The sequence below is a fragment of the Phascolarctos cinereus genome, unplaced genomic scaffold (genome assembly GCF_003287225.1).
Source record: "Phascolarctos cinereus isolate Bilbo 61053 unplaced genomic scaffold, phaCin_HiC Scaffold_5;HRSCAF=322, whole genome shotgun sequence".
Taxonomy (NCBI): domain Eukaryota; kingdom Metazoa; phylum Chordata; class Mammalia; order Diprotodontia; family Phascolarctidae; genus Phascolarctos; species Phascolarctos cinereus.
Window position 1 is genome coordinate 318,961,988 of NW_027555958.1, and position 26,012 is coordinate 318,987,999.

Below are 26,012 nucleotides of genomic sequence, written 5' to 3' on the forward strand. Positions count from 1 at the left end.
GGAGGGAAGAGAAGCAGTTTAGCAAAACCTACCAATGCAAGTTGCACAGTCTGACAGTGTATTATTGCATGCTAATTTTTTTTTTTAAAGAAGCTAGCAGGGGGCAGCTAGGTAGCACAGTGGATAGAGCACTGGCCTTGGAGTTTGGAGGACCTGTGATCAAATGCTGCTTCAGACACTTGACACTTAGTAACTGTGTGACCCCGGGGCAAGTCACTTAACCCCATTGCCTAGAGTGAAAAAAGAAAAAGAAGCTAGTTATATTTATACCCAATAAGTTAATATATCCATCAGAAAATGTGTAGTAGTACTCATTTATATAGTGCTTACTATGTACCAGGCACTATTCTGAGCAGTTTATAAATATCTTACTTGACCCTCACAACAATAGGGCTGGGAGATAGATGCTGTTTTATAGATGAAGAAATTGGGGCATGTAGCATTGTGACTTGTTCAAGGTCACATAGCTAATAAGTATCTGAGGCTGGATTTCAACATAGGCCTTCCTGACTACAGGGCCAGCACTAAAGTGTAGTGGCCACTTCATCACTTAGCTTCTCCATACTTACTGTGATAGTAAGTTAATGGGGGGGGGGGCGCGCTAGTTAATGGCTAAACATATTGTGGCACATGAATATAATAGAATCTTACTGTGCCATATAACTATGTATATGACATACAGAGACAGACTTACCTGAACTAACACAAAGTGAATTAAGTAGAAATGAGAAATAAACACAATGACTTCATCAATGAAAATAGAAAGGAGGGAAAAAACAACAGGACAATGAAAACTGAATGCCACATAGTTGTAATATTCAAGCATGGCCCCCAAAGAGGAGATTTGAGAAGGTACTCTCTCTTGCTTCTTTGCAGAGGTGGGGTCTTGGGTGTGGAAACTGCATATAATGTCAGATGTTTTCAAATGTGTTGGTTTTACTGAGCTATATTTTTTCTTTCTTTTTTTTTTAAAGACATTCTTTCATTTGAGGAAAATTTTGGGTAGGATTCTCCAAATATGACCTTTGTAAACGTTGTCTTTGAAACCAACTTTGTACTGATTTGGTCATATCTGATATACTTTTTTATAGTGACTCAGTGCTAAGTTCTCTAGTCCTCTGCATTTCTCAGTTTAACTAATTACTAGGTTGTTGTTACATATGTTCTCTTAAGTGTACTAAATGTTTCAAGTAGTTCTCTGTATTTGTGTTATGGTATATAGTCAGCATTAGTATATATTTTATCTCATAATGTGAGGTTTTTGAACTTGAATACCATTTGAAATGTGTGCCTTTTTTTTTTTAAGGCAGTTGGAGTTAAGTGACTTGCCCAGGGTCACACAGCTAGTGTCAAGTGTTTGGTCTGAGGCCGGATTTGAACTCAGGTCCTCCTGACTCCAAGGCCGGTGCTCTATCCAAGGTGCCACTTAACTACCCTGAAATGTGTACACCATTTGAGTACCATTTGAAATCTTTGAAAATATTGCTAATTTTCTCACTACGATCTGCTAATGGAGAATCAGTTTAGTATTATGTATTCTAGTTATGTTAGAGTATTATTTTATTATATATAAATATGTTATATTTTAGTATTCATTAAAAGTGTCTTATAGTATTTTATATTTGCTTGGAGTTTTTCCTAAATGTGAATCCTATCATTAATGACTATTGCTAGAATGCGCAGTAAGTTTAGCTAGAATAGTATGTTAATTGCTACCTTTGCTACCTTCTTGAATAATCATAGTGTTGTTGTCCCTGACTAATAGATGAGTACTGAGAGAAATTTTTAGAACCTCAGATGAATATAGTTGGCTGTATACTAGTTATAAATATTTGTCATCTATTAAAAACTTCAGTATTAATAATTGTATATTTTTTGTTGCTTGTTTTCTGTTCATTTGTTGTTTCTGAATGTTTCGTATATGCTGTGGTCAGAAGTCCAGAGGAATTTTGAGTACAAATCATTATAGTATTGTACTAGGAGTTAAGAACTTGGTTTGAGTCCTGGCAAATAGCTTAACTATTAATCTTTAATTTCATCATGTATATCAAGGAAAGTAACGTTTACATTATCCAACTCACTGTGTTGTTATGAGGTTCATATAATTTATAGATCTAGAAGAAAAGACCTTAAAGACCATCCGATGAGATAATAGATGAAAAATACAGTGCCACACCGTGTATAAATAATAGATATTAAACTTGTGACCCACAAAATTCCTGAGTCCCAATTGGTACCACGTTAAAATATAATTGGAAAATGTTTAACCAAATAAATAAAAATATAATAAACCAAAGATAATAATTTGTGGTTTTCTAAGTCAGTGTGCTGGTGCAGGATCCCTTTGTTTCTATTTGAATTTGATACCACCAGTTTCTGTAATAGTGCTGTTTCTTTTTATTATTCCCTAGAAAAGCTTATATGTCTAAGCCAGGCTTAAACTATAGTTTTATATGCTATATTTTAATATTTAACTGTTAATGTTCTATCTGTAGTTTATTAATTAGAGTCAAATAGAGCTTGGTCTAGAACAACCTGTGATACTAGCCTAGGGCTTCTTACTTTTATGTATTTTTTTCTCAGAGTTTTATTTATGATCATTTTTGTGGTGGTGTTTTTTAAAAAGTGAATCATAACTTGTCCTCTTTTGCTTTACATTTAATGAAGAATTACCAACCCATCCATACATTGCCATTTGAAGCCAGAGAATACCTTTAGATGACAGTGTACTTTAGTCCCCTCACAGTAACTCTGAACATCCCACATAATTAGGCACTGTCCTCAAAATTATGGACATTATGTTCTATGCTGCATTAAAATAAACACATGGATCTCCATCAGTGTCACAGCCTGCTACTGACTGTTTAAAAGGTCATTATAAACATGGTTTGTGCAGTTTGGTCATTCATTCAACATTGTTTGAGCTCCCAGTCATTCTCTACTGGCATCGTGACACTAGGCAGCAGAGAGAGGAATGAAAGAAATGGAAGACTTCATTGAACTTCAGTGGAAATCGACATGCACGTGAAAACAGTTAACAGTATTCTATATCAGTATTCAAACTGGTGTGAATTTTCTACTACTGAAAATGAGATACAGACAGAATAAATCTCTCAAGATACAGTTAAGGGGATATTCAAAATTGAGTGTAGTAAGCCAGGTTGTTTCAGTTAAAAACTAGAGCTATTCCAAATGATTATTTATAAAATTAAAGACTGTTATCCAGAATTGATTTTGTATTTATCCTTTGCCACTCCACAATCATTTGATTTTCCCATCTATCCTCTTTACTAGTAAAATTTTAAAAATAATTTTCCTTGTTTATGATTTATTGCTATATTTTTAAATGAACATTTCAACGTGATTAATTCCTAACTAAATGCTATTTGGGACAGACTGTATTTTGGGGAAGATTTTGCCTTTATAATAAACTTGTATTTATTATAAATGCAATTTTGGTAGACTTTCATTGTAACTTTTAATGAGAAAACTGAATTATGACCAGGCTCACATGGCTTGTTTAAGTCCTTTTGTCTTTCCTGTCTTGTGAGAAAAACAATTGTGTTTTTCTTGGTTAACTGCAGCTATTGCTGTTATTATAACAAAATAACCTAAGGAAACCTATCATCCTCAGATTGTATTTATTGTCCATAGCATTGACTTGTCAGTAAATCAGACAACAGAGTTCTTTTCTACATTTGTGTAAACATGATTTGAAAGAACAAAACAGGATTAAATAAAAATCGTTTTCTAAAAAGCATTGGAACTCTTTGTTTCCAAATAGGCTGCTACATGTTCGAAATGGAAACTGTAAATATCATTTGGGTGAAGAAACATTCAAGTTAGCTCAATCTTACATGGACAAGCTTGCAAAACACGGCCAGCAGGCAAACAAAGCTGCTCTCTATGGAGAATTATGTGCTTTACTCTTTGCAAAAAGTCATTATGATGAGGTGAGTATTCTTGGGGTAGTGGTGGGTGGGATTTAGATGTACACATCCTAACTTGTTGCAGAGTACACAAAACCATTCATCTTTTTATTGAAGAAAATGAAACTTTAGTCTTTTTTCAGCAGCTATGCAGTATGTGTTCCTGAAAATTTTAGTGCAAATAAACATTTTATAAATAAAATTAGCATCTTGAATTCATAAGAACTTATTTTTAAAGTCTTATAAAGCAAATAACTATCCCTTTTGTTATTTGTCTTATAAATCTAGATTTTTCACATATTAAGTTTGACACAGCTAACATATTGAAAGTCAGTTAATCTATTATTTTCAGCCATTACACACACACACACACACACACACACACACACACACACACACACACACACACACACACACACACACACACACACACACACACACACACACGGAGTCACGAAGTGTTGGTTCCAAGTCATGGCTATTATACTTAATAACACTGTGACCATAGGCAGGGACCAGGGGTGGGAACCTGTGGCTTTCTAGGTCCTTGGGTCCAGCCATTGGACTGAGTCCGAGTTTACAGAACAAATCCTTTTATTAAGAGGATTTGTTCTGTGAAGTTTTGATTCAGTCAAAGGGCCACACTTGAAGACCTAGAGGGCCACATGTGACTTTGATGCTGCAGGTTCCCCACCCCTGCCCAAGATTGTTAACCTCTCTCAAGCCCCAATTTCTTCATAAGTAAAATTGGGCTAATAGCCCACTTTATAAATTTTTATAAGGAAAATTGTAGGTAGTTTTTTATTTATTGCTATATTTTTAAATGAACATTTCAACATCATACATTCCTAGCTATTTTTGAGCGGGCTGTATTTTTGGAAAAGTTTACTTTTATAATAAACTTGTATTTATTATAGATGCAATTTGGGTAAAATAAAACTTTTAATGAGAAAACTGAATTTTGACCAGGTGTAAGTGGTTTGTTTACATCCTTTTTTCTTCCTGTCTTGGTTAACTGCTGTTGCTTGTAGTACTAGTCAAACTTAGATAAAGCTTATCTCTGAGGGAATGTTTTGTTTAACTACACCTGTTTAAAACAGGTTTTGTTTTTGTTTCTTGCTTTGGGTGGGAGAGAAGTTGCATTTTCTTTGATTGAAAGAATATTTAATTAAAAAAGGAAAAAATGTTAAGTGATTTTAATTTTTTAAATTTAAACTAAATTAAGAAACATTTTAAGCCATTGGTAACAGTCATGGATGGGTTGGGAGGTGGCCCTTGGTATCACAGAGAGGAACTTTACTGGTCATAAGCCAACAAAGTTTTATGTAGATTTCAAAATTTCGTGTAGTCATTTAATTCTAGGAATTAAATATGAATATATATATATAGAGAGAGAGAGAGAGGAATTAAATATGAATATATATATATAGAGAGAGGAATTAAATATGAATATATATATATATATATATATATATATATATATATATATATATATAACACAAATATAGATTTCTTGAAAGGGAAGTTAAAATCAGGATAATAAAAATGATTATAAATAAAGAATAGTCTTTGTTTTTGTCAATATGCTATTTTTCAGCCAGTTACTCCCTCATTTCTGTTGTCCTTAGTCGTACTATGTTGGCATCTTACTATTAGAAATAATCCTATTTATATCCCTTCATGCAGTTGTTTTGCCTATAACATTTTTACTTTTAAACAAGAGCAATTCTTTCCAGTTAAGAATATAGTTTGTTCAAAACTGAGAAAAATGAGTGTTATGTGGAGCAATTGTATTTATCCTAGAATTATTTCTGAATTGTGCTTTATTTTCATTTTTTTTCCCCTTGCCTCTATTTCTTTATATCATGTCTCATTCTCCTAAATAATAACATATTCATTAAATGCTTTTGTTCAGTTTATGCTGCTTATGTAAATATTTATCTTGTGTAGGCTTATAAATGGTGCGTAGAAGCTATGAAGGAAATCACAGTTGGATTGCCAGTCAAAGTAGTGGTGGATGTTTTACGACAAGCTTCAAAGGTGAATTTAAAGTTCATTTGTTAGTTCGCTTAAAAGTACTTTCATACTTTAAAAAAACACTATTGACTTTGTAACATGGTATTTTTTCCTGGTAAACCATGGCAGAGTAGTTATTTGGCGACTTAAAATCTCCTAGTATAGGGGCAGCTAGGTGGCTCAGTGGCTCAGAGCACCAGCCCTGGAGTCAGGAGGACCTGAGTTCAAATCCAACCTCAGACATATAACTAGCTGTGTGACTCTGGGCAAGTCACTTAACCTCAGATGCCTCACCAAAAAGAGAAAAAAAATCTTCCAGTATAGAACTTAACTAATTTTTATCATAGTTTATACACAAAATGCAAAGTATTTCACCCTGGCAGTACTGTTAGATCGTTGAATCAGAAGCAAAAAAAAAAAAAATGTTTTTCTACCTCTACTCGACTGAGAGATTTCAAATAGTTCCTGTCACATTGTGGTTGATTGCTTCTTCTGCCAAAGTAATTGGTTGGTGTGTATGTACCCTCCCTCCTTTTGAATGAACTATTTTTGTACTATTTTTGGTATGGATGGAATTATGCTGATTAGTTTTGTATGCTTGGCCATTAACCTTTGTCTTATTTACTCTTGTGCCATCTTCTTCAGCTAGATCTTGCCAATGAGCAGATTTTCCCAGGGAAGGTGAAATGCTTGGAGAAATGCATTGACCCTTTAAGGATAAGGATGATTTGGTTGACTATAGTTTAAGAAACAAACGCACCCTGTCAATTCATGAGCAATGCTTTTATTTATAAGCCTTTTGTAAGTGCTTGCTATATGCCAGGCGCTGTGTTATGTAACATGGAATATAAAGACAAAAGGAATACGGTGACTGCCTTCCGGGAGTCTACCTTATAATAGAGGAAAATAACATGAACTTTGAAAAAAAATAGATTTACTTGTCTTTCAATTCTATCCATCTCCCCATTGGAAAAAATAAAGCAAGAAAGAGAAGAAAAAATCCTTGTAAAAATAATATGCATAATTGAGTGAAACAAATTCCCTCTTTGGCCATATCTGAAAAAATATTTTCATTCTATACCTTAAATCCATCACCTCTCATCATGGGTCCTTTGGAATGGTTGCTAGCTATTGCATTGATCAGAGTTCTTAAGTCTTTCAGAGTTGTTTATCTTTAAATTGTTATTACAGTTCTCCTGATTTTACTCCCTTCACGCTGCATTATTAATTGATGCAAATCTTCCCATCATTTCTTATGGCACAGTATTATTCTGTTACCTTCATTTATGCAGTTGATGATCCACTCCTCAGTTTCTACTTCTTTTCCGTGACAAAAAGGCTACTATAAATGTTTTGAACATTAGGGTTACTTTTTCTCTTGCTTTGATCTCTTTGGGGTGTCAGTGGGTCAAACGATATGCCTAATTTACTAACATTTTTTGGCATAGTTCCAAATTATTTTTCATAATGTCTGGACTAATTAATATCTCTTCCAACAGTACATTAATGTACCTGTTTTCCCACAGCCCCTCCAAAAATTATCATTTTCCTTTTTTGTCATCTTTGCTTTGAAAGGTATAGATTATAGGAATTGGAGATTGGCAAACTGAGAATCAGAATGTAATTTGAAGACCCTAGGTATGAGGATTGAGAAATAGGGCTAAATACTGAACTCCTTGAGAAAGGAGGGAGAATTACCTGGTGGTTGTTAGATAATAGCTGCTAGGAGGTAAGGAGATTTAGAGGTTATCCAGGATCAAATAGGGCAATATATCCAAATGAAGTAAATTTCAAAGGAGAAAAGGTTATAAAGTGACAGTGAGAGAATCTGGAAGTGATGGTGAGGAGCCAGAAGTATGTTTACTCCTAAAAGGCTCAGAGTGTGAGTGAAAGTGCTAGAGAGAAGGAAGGTCTCAAGTAATTGCAAGGAAGTGAAAGGGCAGTTTGTTACCACCGAAATGGTTTTTAGAGGCACAATGGAAGGGAAGAGAATAAGGTAGGAACATTGAAGAAATGAAACTAGCATGGCTACAGGTGAGCAAGGAAGAGAGATTCTGCCTTGGTAACCTGAGTTTTAGCCATAGAGATTTTGAGTAGAATTAGAAGACAGAAAAATTACTAACTATTAGATGAGGGAAGGGGGTGGCAGAACCAAGATGGTGGAATGAAGCCAAGTACTTGCCTGAGCTCTCCCAAGTTCCTCTCCATACAACATTAGAATAACTCCTCATAACAAATTCTGAAGTAGCAGAACTAGCAAAAGGATGGGGTGAAATGATTTTCCAGCCTAAGACAACTTAGACAGTTGGCAGTAAAGGTCTCTTTCACTGGGGTGACAGTGGAGCACAGTGCAGCTCAGGCTGCACCTTAGGAAGCCAGCAGTAGGCCATGGGGGAGACTAAATCAGATGCAGCAGCTTCCAGAGCTCTCAGCCCATAGATGGTAAAGGAGAGTCAGACAACTAGTTAGAAGGAGATTATATAGGACCTTTTGCTGGTACGAGGAGCAAGACTCAGTTTTATTGTCCATACTTGGTTCTGAGTCATAATCCCAGGGAGAGGAAGAACACTAGCAAGAGTCACAATTGGTCATAGTTGCAGGGGAGAAAAGAATGCTTGTGATCACTCAGAGGCCAGGAGAGCAGTGACCACACCTCTCCTTAGATCATAGTAAGGACTTGGAAGAAATGAAAATTTAGATGCCACCATCCCAACTCCTCAGAACTAGCACTGAAAACAGCAACTCAGAAAAATCTGAAGCTTGGGACAGTGCCCCCTCCACCCTGGGAGCAGAGCCAAACTTTGACATAAAGTTAAAAGTCAAGAAATTGGCTGGGAAAACGAACAGCAAACAACAACAACAAAAGAACCTGACTGTAGAAAGTTACTAAGGTGACAGGGAGGATTATTTAAACACAAACTCAGAAGACAGTGATGTCAAAACATCTCAATGCAAAGCCTGAAAGAAAAGTGTGAATTGATCTCAGCACCCCCACCCCCAAAAGGGTTTAAAAACTCAAGAGAGGTAGAGGAAAAATAGCACCTTAAAAAACAATAAGCCAAATGATAAAAGAGGCGCAAAAATCCACTGATGAGAAGAATGCCTTAAAAAAAATGCAATTGTCGGGGCAACTAGGTGGCCCAGTGGATAGAGCTCCGGCCTTGAAGTCAGGAGGACCTGAGTTCAAATCCAGTCTCAGATGCACAGCACACAGTATATACTAGCTGTGTGACCCTGGGCAAGTCACTTAACTCCAATTGCCTGGCAAAAAGCAAAAAAAAAAATTATTCTGTTTGCACAGTTGTCGAAATAGAAAAAGATGTACAGAAATTCATTAGAGAAAAAGACTGCTTAAAAAGTAAAATTGGCCAAATGAAAAAGGATATACAAAAACTCACTGAAAAAAATAATTACTTAAAAATTAGAATTGGGCAAATGGAATCTAATGAGTCCATGAGACATCAAGAAACAATAAAACAAAAATCAAAAGAATGAAAAAGAAAAGAGGGAGAAACAAAGGAATAAAGTAGGATGGAGGGAAGTACATAGTAATTATAACTGCAAATGTGAATGGAATAAACTCACCCATAAAATGGAAGCAGATAGCATGGATTCAAAACCAGAATCCTATAATACGTTGTTTATAAGAAAAACACACTTGAAGCAGAGAGACACACCTAGAATAAAGATGTAAGGGACTGGAGCAGAATCTGTTATGCTTCAGCTGAAGTAAAAAAGATAGCAATGAAAGCAGTCATGATCTCAGACAAAAAAAAATAGATCTAATTAAAAGACAAGCAGAGAAGCTACATTTTGTTAAAAGATACCATAGACAAGTAACATCAACACTAAATTACATAAACATGTATGCATCAAATGGTATTGCATCCTAATTACATTATATTTAAAAGGGTTTGCACAAATAAAACCCATGTAGCCAAGATTAGAAGGAAAGCTAAAACTGGGGGAAAATTTTTACAGCAAGTTTCTCAAAGGCCTCATTTCTCAAACATACAGAGAGCTGAGTTGTTTATAAGAAACATAAGTCATTCTGCAAATGATTAATGGTCAAAGGATATGAACACAGAAGAAGAAATCAAAACTATTTATAGTCATATGAAAAATTTATGTAAGTCACTATTGATTAGAGAAATACAAATCAAAACAACACTAAAGTACTACCTCATGCCTATCAGATTGGCTAATATGTCAGAAAAGGAAAAGGACCTCTATGTCCAAAAATATTTATAGTAGCTCTTTTTGTGGCATCAAAGAATTGAAACCAAGTAGATGCCTATCAATTCAGAAATGCCTGAATTAGTTTTTGTATATGATCTTAATGGAATACTATTGTGCTATAAGAAATGACAAGCAGGATGCTATCAGAAAAACCTGGAAAGACTTAGATGAGCTGATACAACGTGAAGTGAGCAGAACTAGGAGACCATTGTACATAGTAACAGCAGTATTGTATGGTGATCAACTGTGAACCCAAAATTTTAAAAACTAATATTAAAAATTATTTTGACATATAATTAGAAAAAAACAAAATATGCAGTTTAGAAAAAAGAAAACAAGATTTCCTTCAGGAATACAATTTATTCAAACAGTTACATTTTGGATTCAAGAGCTATGTCTATGGTTGTAATTTCTTCGAACTTTGAGAGTATTTTTTAAAAATACCATTATTAAGACCTAATTACTTCATGAGCCATATAAATGACATAAATGCTAATATTATAAAATGTAAACATGTGTTTGATCCAAACAAATGGTATATGTTAATGAATGAAAAAAAAAAGATGATTACAAGGAAAAGATTCCTAAGAAGCTCCCTTCACAGTTCAAAACACAAATGATAAAACAGTAGAAAAAACTTTAGAAGCTGGCAAAAACAAAGGTTAGTACAGCAAATCTTAGATCAAAATGAAAAGATTGTGTAGAGTGAACATATTAGTATAATACCAAAATAGATAATGAAATTTAGACTAAAGTGGAAGGGAGTAAAGATCAATATGAACTGTTGTGTAGCTGGCTTGTGATTGTAAAAGTCTGCATAACACCTGCTGCGTTGAACTTTGAAGATATCCTTGCAGGATGGGACCAACAACTTCATTATGGACATTATTCAGAATGGCCTTCTGTTAGTGTCTAAGTGGGACTAGCTTGCCGCCTTGGCCATACTCTGTAAGCTGTGTTCTTAGGGATAGTTTGCTTTTGTAAACAGCAGAAGTGTATAAATCATATTCTTTGTGAAACATAGTTTTTATTTTACCCCCCCCAATTTTTTTGTTCTCAATTTTGTTTTTAATATCAGTTATTTTAGCCATTTATGCTGAAAATATTTAATGGTTTTTCTCCCTCAATCTTTAGGCTTGTGTAGTAAAACGTGAATTTAAGAAGGCAGAACAGTTAATAAAACATGCAGTGTACTTAGCACGGTAAGTGACCATTATTAAAAGTACATTTCCCAAAAAAAGTACATTTCCATATAATAAATACAGACTTCAGTGAAAAATTTTCTCAAAGTATTAAGAGAGGAAAATAGTATTTTAAAAATACATCCCTTAAGCCCTTGGATTCTAATTTTGCATATTTTTACAGGGAACATTTTGGAGCCAAACACCCAAAATACTCAGATACACTGCTAGATTATGGATTTTACTTACTCAATGTAGATAATATCTGCCAGTCTGTTGCAATTTATCAGGTATGTTAAAAATTCACAATTCTTTTTTTTCCCTTGTATTCCCCCAGTATAATCTGTTTGCAAATCCTTTGTTTTTGTAACCCCATGTAGTTAGCAAATAATGGGTCTGGTCCAGCTGGTAACAACTGTCTATGAATAACTATTTTTCAGTTCCCTAGAAAAATTCTCTTAAGAATAAACAGCTTATTTCATTAGAATAATTTTTGTTGTTAGATGAAAGCCACTATTATAATTAAGCCCTTGACATGAATAGATAGAAGTATCTTCCTTTCATTTGCCATGATGATATTGTTACCTGTTAAATTTTGCTTTAGAGTTATTGAATCAATATTATTATGGTTACCCTAATTCCTTCTAGGAAAACATAGCTATTATTAAGTGGTCAAAGTATACAAGTTGCCCTTCTTAAGAAGTAGAACAAAGTCAGCTTCATAAAGAAATTCCTACATGAACATTTTTGTAAGTTCATTCCTTACCCTTTAAGTCAAAATGTCTTCAGAAATTGAACCTATGCATGTCTACCTTCAGTTGTATTTTAAAAAACAGTACATCATGTTTGGTTTTAAAATGTAAGGAGCTGTAATGTGTATACTATATGACTCATAAAACATGAATAGTAATATGTAATTTCCTATAACCATGTATACATAACTGTTATGATTAGTTAAATTGGATAGTGATTTGTAAGTATCCTTGATTAAGTAGGGTTTCTTTTAACAAACATTTTAGACAGCTCTTGATATTCGACAGTCAGTATTTGGAGGAAAAAATATCCACGTAGCCACAGCGCATGAAGACCTGGCTTATTCATCTTATGTTCACCAGTATAGTTCTGGAAAATTTGACAATGCACTGTAAGTACTTAAATTCCTCTCCAGCAGAGGAAAAAATCCTGGAGGCCCATTGGAGGAGTAGTTTCGTCTAGTGCTTTTGGAAGAAATGTGCTTTACAAAATAAATTTATACTCCTCCACACCCCCCTGTTTTCCCGAAGTTGAAGAGAAATTGCATAGACACCCCCTATCCTCCCGCCCCCCACTGGATTTGAAGCTGTAGAACCTGGTTTCACATTCTAACTCCGTTATTGATAGGACCTGTGTGGCCTTGAGAGCAAGTATCTTAACATCTCTAGGACTGAGGTTCTTAACATTTTTTGTGTCTTGGACACCTTTGGGAGTCTTGGTGAAGCTTATGTGAATCCTTTCTCAAAATAATGTTTTTAAATACATAAAATGAATATGAATTACAAAGGAAACCAAATTTTATTATATTGAAATAGTTATCAAAATATTTTAAAAACAAAACATGGACAGTCTTCTTACATTAACAACCCCTGGGTTAGACATTATATCATAATGATCACTTCTAAGCAACTCAAAATTCTCTAATACTTGAACTTAATTGTTTTACAGAGTTGTGGGAATGCTTAGAATGTATTTCTAATCATTTAACATTACCATAGTTCATTTAGTTCGTAGGGTCGTAGATTTAGAGCTGGAAGGGATTTAAGAAGCTATCTAGGCCAACGTCTTCTTTTTTACGTATAAGAAACTGAGACCCAGAAAGGTTGTAATTTTCATAGGATCCTAAATCATTCTTCATTTAGATTTTGCATTTTAATGCTAATATGAGATATTCATATCCACATTTCCAAAGGATACCAAGCACATGTACAATGGAAATAATACAAAGTTTACTGTAACAAAAGGTACCCTGTCTTGCACCCTGTCCAAAAACCTTAATTTTTATATTGATAAAAGAGCCCATTAATAAGGTTATTTCCTCTGTTAATGAGGTGGTTAGCTGTCTAGTGAGGGCTCAAAGGATAGTGTTATAAATTTGTTGCTAAATTAAAAATAAAATTCAACAGATTGAGTTCCATCACTCTCCTTTTAAATGCTCAATAGGGTTCCTCACTATCGTGGTATTACAGATTGAAGATTTTGTTTTAAAGCTATTTGCTAATTGAATGTGAAATATATAATTTATGGGGCACCTAGATGGTGCAGTGGATAGAACACTGGCCCTGGAGTCAGGAGGACCTGAATTCAAATTCGGCCTCAGATACTTGACACTTACTAGCTGTGTGACCTTAAGCATTGCCTAGGCATGCCCCACCCCCCAACCCCCCAAAAATTATTTTATACATATATATGTGTGTGTGTGTGTGTGTGTGTGTATATATATATGTATATATATATGTATATATATGTGATTTAACTTTTTTTACAGATTCCATGCAGAACGAGCCATTGGAATCATCAATCATATCCTTCCAGAAGACCATCTTCTATTGGCTTCCTCAAAGAGAGTGAAAGGTACCTTTTCTAATTTGATTTATTAAGAGTTTAAAATGAAGGTTTTATGGCATTTAAGATTGGGATAACGATTTATTTCTTTTGGTCTGGTTAGACAGGCTGCTATATGTCTACTTTTTGTTTATTATATGCTAGGCAATACAAAATGTTACGTTTTAGATGATTGACTCCAAGTCTAATAAAGGACTTCTGGTGGTTAATAACAGAATTGTTGAGGAGCATTTAGATTAATTATATTTTCAGATTTTTTGGGGGAAATTATTTATTCTAATTGCATCAGATGATATAGATGTGATTGTTTTATTTTCTTGTCAGTATTTCTTAAATGTCAGACACTGGAAGTACCCTACATTAATTTTAATGTTAGGTCATTCTAACCTTATTACAAAACATGTGGTCAGATTTGTCTTTGTACCTCATCTTTTGAGCTTTTGTAGTAGCTCGAGAGAGTTGACTTCTTCAGTTACCTTAGAACAGTTATCTCAGAACCCAACAGTACATATGTTTGGGAATTCATTTCATTTCATTGATGTATGGTTAGTGATTGGATGTCACAACATGCGATTTCACAGGTTTTACTAGAGCTTTGCCAGCCAGTCCTTTAATATACATTTAAAATTTTTATTTAGTTTTGTCTTTTCTGCTTAAAATAATCTCACTGATAAATTTACACTTAAGCAAAATTCACCAAAATTGTGTGAACTAACTGTACAGTAGCTGCCTTAATTTTGACCTATGAAAAACTAAGAGCCTAATACAAGACTGTATAAAGTACAAATTTGTCATTGTTTTAAATGCCATATGTGAAATGGAGATTAAATGGTGACAAATATTAGGCGAATCTTTCAAAATATATTAACTGTTGGACAACTCTAAATCATTTTAGGCCATTCTTTAAAAAGAGAGAGAGAGAGAGAGAGAGAGAGAGAGAGAGTGTGTGTGTGTGTGAGATTTTGATAGATGGTATGAATTTCTGAACAATGATTTTGATTTTTAGCTGTGAAATACAATAATTTTGTTTCTTTTTTCAGCACTTATTTTGGAGGAGATTGCAATTGATTGTCATAATAAGGAAACTGAGCAGAGGCTGCTTCAGGAAGCTCACGATTTGCATCTGTCTTCTCTTCAACTAGCTAAAAAGGCTTTTGGGGAGTTTAATGTTCAGACTGCAAAACACTATGGCAACCTTGGAAGACTTTATCAGTCTATGAGAAAATTTAAGGTAGAGATGTCTTTAGCTAAAAAATCTTCCCTTGTGTACCTAAAACAGTGATTTTTGTGTAAGAGTATAATGCATTGTGTTTCCCTAGAACTATTAAACCACTCCAGAAATGCATCTGAAATAGTCAGTATGCACTGTGGCAGCACAATGACTTCAGAATGAAGGTGTTTTATGAACTTAATGGTTCCCCTTAAGCTATTAAACTTGAAAGCAAGTTATAACTTAGTTCCTTATGCCTGGAAATTTTCATTTGAAAACTAAATGGCACTTTGCCAGAGATTTTATAGAGGGATTAGACCTCTGGGCCCTTTCCACTCCTTAAAATTCCAAAAAGTGTTGTGTACTTCTGTATTTTGATGGATCTTCGCTTAATTATCTTTCAGGAAGCAGAAGAAATGCACATCAAAGCAATTCAGATTAAAGAACAACTTCTTGGTCAAGAAGATTATGAAGTAGCCCTTTCAGTGGGACATCTGGCTTCTTTGTATAACTATGACATGAATCAATATGAAAATGCAGAGAAACTTTACTTGAGATCAATAGCAATTGGTATGTCATTTAACTTCTTTCCAGTTCTCTCATTAAATTAAGCAACATGGCATACAGTATTTTTGATAAGAAGAATTACATTACAAAAGTTGTAATCATCTTAGAACTTCCATGGATAGAAACCACCACAGGAGTATACAAGAATTGTACAGTTTGCATAAATGGGACGCCTTTGCTTCACTTTTGGACCTAGTTTCTTTTTACCATAGATTATTCTGGGTTAGCAAATGATGTTTTAAACACTAGTTTAAAACAATCATAAGAATATGCTTTTAGATAATTCTTAAATGAAAAAAATAACTTATTGCTTTAAAATCTTTGCACAAATTGCACAACTTATATTTAATAACTTGTCACTACTTTCTTGTTCTCCACTGTCAGTATTGAACTTCATGTGGGAAAACATTAACTTAGAAATGTGAGGTGGTTGGCTGCCTTTTTTTCATTTGCTTGTCTATGAAGTTGTCTTTTTCTGATTGTCACTTAAAAATCTGATGCACCATTGGTATTTCAGCTATGTTGAATAAATAATTGTTGGAATTATGGTGATAAGGTAGTTTGATGATATCTTTCAGAACCGGGAAAGCTAAATAAGAAAATCTTTTTTCTATCAATGGCAGCATAAGTAAGTAATTTAGCCTTTTAGTCATTGATTCCTCTGTTAGGAATATTTCCTGACAGTGTTATAAAAAACAAATTTAGCTGGGTTTTCATCTTAAAAAAGAAAAATATAGGAAATTCTATTCATTTACTTTTTAAATTGGTAGGCAACACCACTATTTCTTATGCAACAAATGTGATATATACATATACATGTATATACATACAAATGCAGTTATACACATGCACGTATGTTCTCTCAGCCCTCCGTAGAGGATCCATTTTATATTCTCTCAAGATGACTTTGTTAAAGATAAAAGACTTACTTGAATTTTTGTGATTATAAATGTAAGTAGGACTATCCCATCTTGTTGTTTGCTCTAAAGGCTAGATGAAATGAAGCCCAGGGCCAAAGCCATCTTATGGGCTAAACGTTCCTTATTACCATTAAGTGGTTTCTTTATGTTTTCTCAGAAAAATTTGCCTCTTGTGAACTAACCACTTAAAGTAGTGGAAGTTAAAGCGCAGATATGACTGTAGAGCCATAAATAATGTCTAGTGTTTGAACTTTCAAAAGGATAAAATGAAGGCACCTAATATTAAAAACTGATTTGTTCTTATTAAATGCATAATTATAGTTTTGCCATTTTCTTATTTTACTTTATTTTTTTTAGGGAAGAAACTTTTTGGTGAAGGCTACAGTGGACTAGAGTATGATTATCGAGGTCTCATTAAACTTTATAATTCAATTGGCAATTATGAGAAAGTATTCGAATACCACAATATTCTTGCCAATTGGAACCGCTTGCGGGATCGTCAGTTTTCAGTGACAGATGCTCTGGAAGATGTAAACACCAGCCCACAGTCCACTGAAGAAGTGGTTCAATCTTTCCTGATGTCTCAAAATATTGAAGGACAGAGCTGCTGAGGGTGAACCTCAATTAACCAATTTACCTTTTCCCAGATTCCAGGGGAATTCATACTGTGAAATCAAAACCGTGTAGTTTTCTGGGGCTGGAATTTGCGTTGAAACACTGGTCCAGTCCATTGAAGACCCTGTTTGGGTAACCCCAGTCTCACAGAGTGCCCATAGGAATAAGCGCATATTCAATTTCTTATCAGCATGTACAGCATGTGTAGTAGTCTGGCTCACATTTTCAACCTAGTAGAACAAACACCAGAAGATCCTATTTTTTTCTTTTTCAAAGGAAGTCATTTTGCAGACAGCCTGCAAGAAAAACCCTAAATAAAACTATTTAAGAGTTTAAAAGAGTTGCATTCTTATTATGAAAGGATGATTTTAACAACTGTTTTTAACAAATAATTCTTCCATGTGGAGGTATTCAATACTGTATTGTAAAAAGATTTTATGGAAAACAGTCTTTATATGCAATATAGAAAAGTTAATCACAAGTACTAATGAAAGAAGGATGTCCTGACTTAGGTTTGACTGCCTTACCAAGGAAAGTAGAGAAGAACCATTCCAGAAACATGTTGTGAACCACACTATGTTGCAGGGGAAGGACTGTTAAATCATCTGAACTGGACCAGTGTTGAGCTGTAAGTAATAGAAGATCTGATAGACCAGCAATCTTAGGGGTTTTGATTTTTGTTGTTGTTTTTTGGGGGGTTCTTTTTTCTTTTTCTTTTTTGGTACAGCAAAAACAAGAAACTTTAATAGTATTTCATGACAGGACCAGGAGGATCTAAAGAGGACCAGTCTTTATAGCCTAAGGTTATTTGGACCAGTGGCTTTAATTTTTCTGCCCCTGCATATACACTTTACCAATAGGGTGATTTCGTTCAGCTGTATGATGATCAATGATATCCAAAAATTATATTCATGTAATAGATTTTTTAAAAAAATACTAGGAATGAAGTTAGCAGTGGCATGTCTTTAGTAAAGGTACACAAATTTTAATGTCATAAGTAACTGTAGAGATGCCTAAATATCTACTGCAGCCACCCCTTCCCCTACTACTCACTTTAAATAAGTTTACTGGTAATTGAGGCAGTAATATGTATCTGGCAAATAATTTTGTGGAAGAATCCACTTCTGTATATGGGGAGTGCATATCACTGTACATTTTGTAGCAGAAGGGGTCATTAAGAAGAGGGAGGAATAGAGGGAGGAATGCCCCCAAAGCACAATAGGTCTTTCAGTGATACTTCATTTCTGTAGTGAATAATCATACCACCAGAAACATTTTTGCTAGGAAAGAATCAGTCATTTATAAAGCTCTCCAACACTATATGCCTATTTCACTAGTTTGTCTTAATTTTTGTTTGTTGAGTTTTAAGGTGAATTTGTTTTTTAATTAAACCAGTCAGGTTATTTAATATTGAGGTAATATACAAATTTGAGAACGTTTATGTCATGTAGCAGTTTAGAAACAAAAAAGTCTTTTGCTGTTACCTCAATTCTTATTATAGTGGCACAAATTGTGCTTCTATAGTTAAGGGTCTGAGTTTTCCCCCCTATTTTCAGGGGTTTTCATGATTTGGTTGTTGAGATTTTACTCCTAGCTCAAGCTTGGAGTGATGCTTGTATGAGTGGTTGTGTTTTTGTTTTAGCATTAGGGGTGGGGTGGAAATCTACTTAAGGATCTCCCAAGTTAAGTGCAAAAAAAATTCAGCTAATGATTTCAGACACTTTAAATTACTCAGCATAGTTTTGTTTTAGGTTACTATTTTGCAGTTTATTAGTTTTGCAGGGAACTGGGGGCAGGGAAGAGGAATGCAGGAAAGATTCCTAATAAGAATGATACTAGCATTTAATATAGAAATTTGGTTTTACTAATTGCAAAGATGTCTTAATTTTTTAAATTATGGATTGATTGTATTGGCATATCAGCAAAACAATGTGGAACTGGTTCTAGTCATGCAATCTAATGTCAAAAGCCAGCTTTTTATAAAACCTGCTAGTTGTCTGTGTACCCAAGGGCTATAGTCTATTCAAGTTGTTCAGCTCTATCCTAATGAATAATAGTAGTTTTTTAAATTCTCCCAAAGATAACTTATAGGATAGACTAACACTTGTTTTGATCTATGAAGAGTCGTTTCTTGTGTTTGCAACATAGGAATGACTAGTGTAAATTGTTTTTCAACATGGTATTCCCATGCTTCAATATGAAGTTGTAAAATTAACCAATTTTTTTTTTAGTGGAAGGAATGGTTGGAGGGAGGGTTACACACATACATGTACACACACACATACACACTCCAAGAATTTAGTCAAGCAAAAGGCAGTTTCCTCAAAATTCATTGTCAGTTTCTGAATTTAACTTGGTCTGTGATAAAACACTGACCTACCAAAAATCTTAGCTCAGAGGGTGACATTTCAGGTGGTAGCACCCAAATGCCACTTCATTCAGAATGATGTCAGTATTTCCTGGGATTTTTGCTTTTTTCCTCAAAGGATATAAAACTGAGCCCTTAACATCACTTTGATGTAGGTTTACATGAACTCATTAACCTTCATGATTTAATGCAAACTTTCCCATTTTCAGAGAAAGAGAAAAGGTGAAAAGAAAGAGGGACTTGTCAGATTATTTTAGTGATTTCTGGTGTTAATGAGGAACAATTCCCTGATAAGCGTAAGGTTTCTCCTTTAATAGGGAAGCATTGTATGATTGAAAGAGATGAATGTGACCTTAATTTAAAGAGTGAAAGCCTCAATGAAATGAATTAAACTATTAAAGAGTGAAAGCCTCAATGAAATGAATTAAACTATCTGTTATGCTTACTCAGTGCTTGGAAAACATCTCACTTCTGTGAATTCTTTAACAGTTATTTTGTGTTCAAAAGCTTTAGGGTTTTGGGGGATGTTCCTATTCATGAGTGGACCTGGTTCTTACCCATCCCCTAATTTTATTCTTTCTCTTCCCCAGTCATCCATTTGAGGTTTTAGCACTGCTGAAGCAGAGCGTGTCTATAAGCACTCAGTTAACACTAGCCCACCTCATGCAGCCCTGCATTAAGATTAAAGGTTCACATATGTTTTCTTAGGCTGTAGGCTGTTATGGTTCCCCCAAGCCGGCTCTGCTTAGAGCATCTTTACCACCTATTACCAACAAATCTCTGCCGCAGCTTTGTAGAAGGACACTCACTCCTGTTTGTTATCTAGATACCTGTTGTTTAAACTTATTGCACACAAGGTGGATTTTTACTTGGGGTCGGGATTTACAAAGTTTTTGTTGGGCCTAACTTGTTAGGAAAAGTGGGTCATGGCTTAGGATGTCCTAAAAATGATTCCCCCAACTGCTGAATTGTGCTGCTTCTGTAGTACGGGACAGTGCATATTCTACTTTCTGTTATCCCATGTGCTGGCAAAGTACTGGGCAGAAAACACAGGCCTAAGATAACCAAGCTGCCAGCATAAACTTTATATGAAACAAGGATTCAGTGAGTAGCAAAGTGTATGAACTGCTCTTTGGTTTGCAAACTCCTATTATTTTGTTGCCTGTGCTGCCTACAAACTACTATTCATGGCAAAACTCTTTGCCAGAAAAATGCTTACTTAAATCCAGATTTACTTTTGAGGTTCTATTTTCTTGTCACAGAAATGAATGCACATTTAAACTTTTGGCTTTGGAGAATCTCAATTCTTGCCAAGAAAATAAATGTTTGAAAAAACCCTGAAATCTAGATTAATCACCACACTGAAGAGCACTAGGTATGCTTTTGTCCCCAAATCTCAGGAAAGTTTTAAGCAGTGAAACCAGTTTTTCCCTGTTGGTGATTTTCAAAGGAGTGTGCTTTAGGATTTTGTTTTTAATAAGACTGTACTTTAATTGCAATCTTAGGTATCTATAGCATGAGTGGCCTTAGTGAGTTTGTTGAAGTGCACATTTTATTCAAAGGTAAATTTTAAGATAAAAAATATATGTATATATATATACACTATATATGCTATATATATATATATATATATATATAGTGTGTATATATATGTATATATATACTATATATATAGATATCTAGAAAACTTGGTTTGTGGTGCACAAGTTAAGTGTTGGATCACTAAATAACTGTTGCAGGTACCATTTGTGTAACATTTTTCATTTATGTACATTTCTCTTATGGGAAGCTATGTTGCCATGGTAACTAAAACTTTACAATTTAGTTCTACTCTTACGGTGTGAAAGAATGCTACATTTATTAAATATTACCAGGTTCAGTACTATTTTTATACTTTATTGCTACAGGGGATTTTAATTTAATGGGATTCTTAAAAAAATAAAAGTAGTTGCTTGACTATTAAAAGCAACTTACTAAAAATACCTTATGTGAGAATCCCCACTAATAGTGCCACAGTAATTTATATAGACATACCTAGGTCATTACTAGATTTTTGAAGACAATTCTTTGTTGTGTCAAGAATAACCTTTCGTATCATACTTCGCACAGACTTGTAGTGCCCAACATTATTTGTAACCATCAAACCATATTGAGTATGTTTGTAACCAGCATTGTGATATTCTGTAATTGTATTGCTAAAAATGAATTATTGATCTAATAAATAGAGTGTTCCTGCATTTATAGTATCTGTTTCCAATTTAGTTGTGATTGTCTGATTTGGGTTGGGGGCCCTCTTTTATTTTTAGTTATTGTTCAGAGGCAGTGTGGTGTAGTGGAGAGAATCTGGCCTGTTTCTTTTGGTCTCAGTGAACCTTAGAAGACTATTGGCATGGTGAGTAGAAAGTTGGCCTGGGAGTCAGAGTTCAAGTCCTGTCTCCAACATATACAGGCTGTTTTGACCTTGGCCAAGTGACTTAATTTCTCAGTTTCCTGGTCAACTCTAAAGGCCACAAGATGCTGAGGTAGTTTCTTCTTCTGGGAGTTCCCTATAGGTCTAGTGCCTATCTCTTCCTACTGTTCATATCATAATTACTTCAACTTTAAAACAATCTTTGATTTGAGAGCAGAGGGTAAAGACTGCTGGTTAGGGAGGGAAAGGGAGGAAATAAACTTTTATATAGCACCTACTGTGTGCGAAGCACTATGCTAGACGTTTTATAAGTATCATTTCATGTGATCCTCACAGCAGCCCTGTGAGGTAGATGCTGTTATTATCCCAATTTTTTTCACTTGCGGGAACTGAAGCAGAGGTTTAAGTGACTTGCCTAGGATTACACAGCTAGTAAGTGTTTGAGGCTGAATTTGGACCCCAGGTCTTCCTGACTCCAGGCCCACCACTCTATCCACTGAGCCACCTAGCTCCCTAGCAGAACAAATGCTTCACTGTAATGCAGTGAAGATGTTTCTTGGGTTGAAGACACATGGCAGCATCATAAGATGAAGTGTTAAGGGGCAGCCAGGTGGCTCGGTGGATAGAGCAACTGGGCTTGGAGTCAGGAGGATCTGAGTTCAAATTTGGCCTCATACTCCAACTAGCTGTGTGACCCTGAGCAAGTCACTTAATCACAGTTGCCTCCAAAAAAAAAAGAGATGAAGTGTATACACACCCTCAGATTGAGAATGGGAAAGTGGAAAAAACAGGTTCAGAGTTCCCTTGGGTTGAATAAATTGAATGCCATATTAAAAACACAGGTTAAGTCATCCAGTATAAAATAGCTTCAGATTTTGCACAGAGCTAGCTAGGCCTTCTTGGTTTTAATGGTAGATGACACATAGTTTCTGTATTTTCCTTCATCTCTTATGTGACTATATCCGTCTCTGCCTCCCTGTTTCTGTTTGCAGGGGAGAGGAGGACACACTGAAGGGAAACTGACAATGCCATAGTAGTCATAGTGAACACTTGTGTTTCCAAGAGCTTTGAAGTTGGTTCCTCTGTGACTTAGAGTTTTACCAGAAAGCAAGGGGAGGGGCTTCAGTCTCATCCCTGGTTTTGTATGAATCAGACTCACAGACAGGTGTGTTCACAGGGAAGGAGTGAGTAGGTTGGATTGTCCTTTTGAAGGTTGATTCTAATTATACAGAAGCAGCTTCAGGTGATTTGCTTTTTTTTTTTTTAATGCTGTGGAAATATGAAGATCACAGGACAGGAAAGGAGACTCAAAAGTTCCTTTAAAAAAGAAGGGAAAATTCCGTTTTCCTGTTAATGGAGCCTCCAGACCTATGCTGCAGAGGTTTCTTATCTCAAGCACTTTGTTACTTTTGTCTTTGTCACTGAGAACCTGTAGCAAGACCATGAACTAAATGAAAAGGTGTCACCTCAATTTGTTTTTCACTTTATCAAAAATAAGTTATTCTTCTCCAGTCTTGTTTGTGAAGGTACCCAGGTCTTATAATCTCAAGCTTCTCTTCTGAACTGTCCTTTTCTCCTCCAAACCTTTAAAGGGCCACAGGGTTTGCCTAGGGTTATATAATTAGTTGAGCTGGGGGCATGAGGTCCTTAGTGGTCTAGAATATAGGAGAACAAGAGCAAGGGTGGTATGTGGGAAAGGTCTTCGCAGAATTTCTGCCCATCAGTTATAGGTTAAGCACTTTCCATCCCATCTTTATATCATAGGTTCTCAGTGAAGTGAAGCTGACCTCCTTAGAAAATGTCTTATTTGAAACTTCCAGGCAGGTGGGTGACACAGTGGATAGAGCATTGGACTTGGAATTAGGAAGATCTTGGTTCAGTTCCTACTTTAGACACGCTAGCTGGGTAACTCAGAGCAAGTCACTTAATCTCATCTGTAAAATTGAGACGTTAGCACTTCCCTCACAAGCTTGTGAGGATCTAGGAAGCCTTTAAGTGCTACGTAAATGCTTGCTATTATTTTCAAAGTTTGCTGGCTCATTACTGTGCAAACCAAAAGCCTACATGCTTTAAAGTCTTCCATGAAGACTTAGGTTTTCCTATTTTCTATTTAGAGACATGCAACCTCTGAGCAAAAATAAACCAAGAAAGGGTATTAGTGTCTGTGAAAGTTTGTTCCTCAGCTTGAGACTCCACAGAGGTATTTGCTTCTGTCCCCCAATTCCTCCAAAGTCCCCTCCCTACACAAGTTTTACATTCCATTTTCAATCTTCAACCTGTTACATGACCCTGTTACATGTCATAAAACTTTAAGGCAGTGTTTCCCAAGGGGGGATGTCCTGATGTCTCTTAAATTCTCAGAATTCATTCTGAAATTTGACAATGATTCGTAAAGAGCCAGCTCACCTTTTCTGCTTTGCCTTATGCCTCTATTTCCCTAAAACCAGTGGGTCCCAACCTTTCAGGTCCTAGAAGACATGTCTCATGAAGTCTCAGGAAAAAGGAATTTTCTTAGAACTTTGTGACCCTTCCCCCTGCGTGCCCAATAAATTGGAGATGCCCAGTATGGCATGTGCTGCACCCTTATACAAGAAGTTTTATTTCTACTAAGAATCAGTTGATAGGTTGGATAAGGATTGACAGATTCACAAATAGAATCCTAAGCAAATCCTATTCCATTCCTGTGATCCTTAAGATAACTTTGATTGTTTAGAGGCCCAGGCTAAAAACACTTAATTAAGCCTAATATTTTACCAGCTGGATGTGTTGGTATTTGTAACACATCCGATGTCTGTAACAGATTCAATTTTCATTGCTGGAAACATTCCCCCCCTCCCCCTTTGCCTTGAGAGTGTGCTCTAATACCATAGTTAACCAGAGAAAAGCAAATGAAAATCACTCAAACCAAAATGTGAACTTGAGATAACTTTACCTTGATTCAAGAGAAACATGAAGGAGGTATCTACATTGGTTGCAAATTGTGCATCAAAGAAAATAACAGAGATGTTTTCCCATTTTCTGTCCCAAAAAAGGAGTCTACCCTGTGTCATATTTATAGAGGGGAAAGGTAGGTTGGATAAGTAGTCTGGACTTTTGCAAAGGAGAATCTTCATGGAATATGAATGGAATGGAATATGGGGACTACAGATGCTGGTAGTTAGGAGGCAGCAGTAATTTGTTATAAAATTAAGAAGCCCCTTTGTCAGTTCATTGTTGAGTACTGTGCCTTGGACATAGGTGATCAGTAAATGTGAAATTAAGTGAGCATCTATAGCCTTTTAACCAGAGACTCCATTACTGGGTTTATACCCACAAGGAAGCTATCAGTTAAGGAAAAAAATCTCCATAGCTTTCCAAAGTACTTATAGCACCACTTTTTTGTGATAGCTAAGAATTGGAAACAACATAGGTACCCATTAGTTAGGAAATGGCTAAACAATTTGCAAATTAACATAATGGACTATTACTGTGGTGTAAGAAATGTGGGTGATAAATACAGAGAAGCCTGGAAAGATCTCCATGAACTGATGCAAAGTGAAGTAAGCAGAGCCAAGAAAACACTACACACAGTAGCTCCAACATTGTAAATGGAAAGAACCAAAACATCAAAAGTAAATGTAACAAAATTATTAAGATCAAATGAGACTCGAAGAGATTTGAGAAGACATCCCAACCTACCCCTTTGTGGAGGTTTAGACATTGCATGTGTTTTCAGATTTTTTTCAGCGTGTTGATCAGTTGTGCTGACTTTTTTTTCTCTAAAAAATACTGTTTGTTGTATGGGATGGCTGTCTGGGAAGTGGAACAGGAGAGATGCATGGAATACTATGGTGATGTAAGAAAAATATCAATAAAAACTTTTTTTAAAATTAGATGAGGGTACTCATCCTCCAACAGTGGTCAGACCTGGAAATTACTACGTGTTTAAGCCTATAGTCTGCATAGGTAAAGAGGCATGA

At 35.3% G+C, this 26,012-nt stretch overlaps 1 protein-coding gene across 1 annotated transcript in view; it reads left to right on the forward strand.

Moving 5' to 3' along the window:
• Positions 1–21,880, forward strand: part of APPBP2 (amyloid beta precursor protein binding protein 2) — a 57,859-nt gene extending 35,979 nt beyond the window's left edge. The window contains exons 5-13 of the mRNA XM_020991811.2: positions 3,785–3,953; positions 5,880–5,969; positions 11,319–11,386; positions 11,550–11,655; positions 12,385–12,509; positions 13,887–13,972; positions 15,004–15,194; positions 15,578–15,743; positions 17,018–21,880. Coding sequence (XP_020847470.1) covers positions 3,785–3,953; positions 5,880–5,969; positions 11,319–11,386; positions 11,550–11,655; positions 12,385–12,509; positions 13,887–13,972; positions 15,004–15,194; positions 15,578–15,743; positions 17,018–17,271 — 1,255 coding nt within the window. The 3' untranslated portion in view covers positions 17,272–21,880. The remainder of the gene's footprint in view (positions 1–3,784; positions 3,954–5,879; positions 5,970–11,318; positions 11,387–11,549; positions 11,656–12,384; positions 12,510–13,886; positions 13,973–15,003; positions 15,195–15,577; positions 15,744–17,017) is intronic.
• The last annotated feature ends 4,132 nt before the right edge of the window (positions 21,881–26,012 follow it).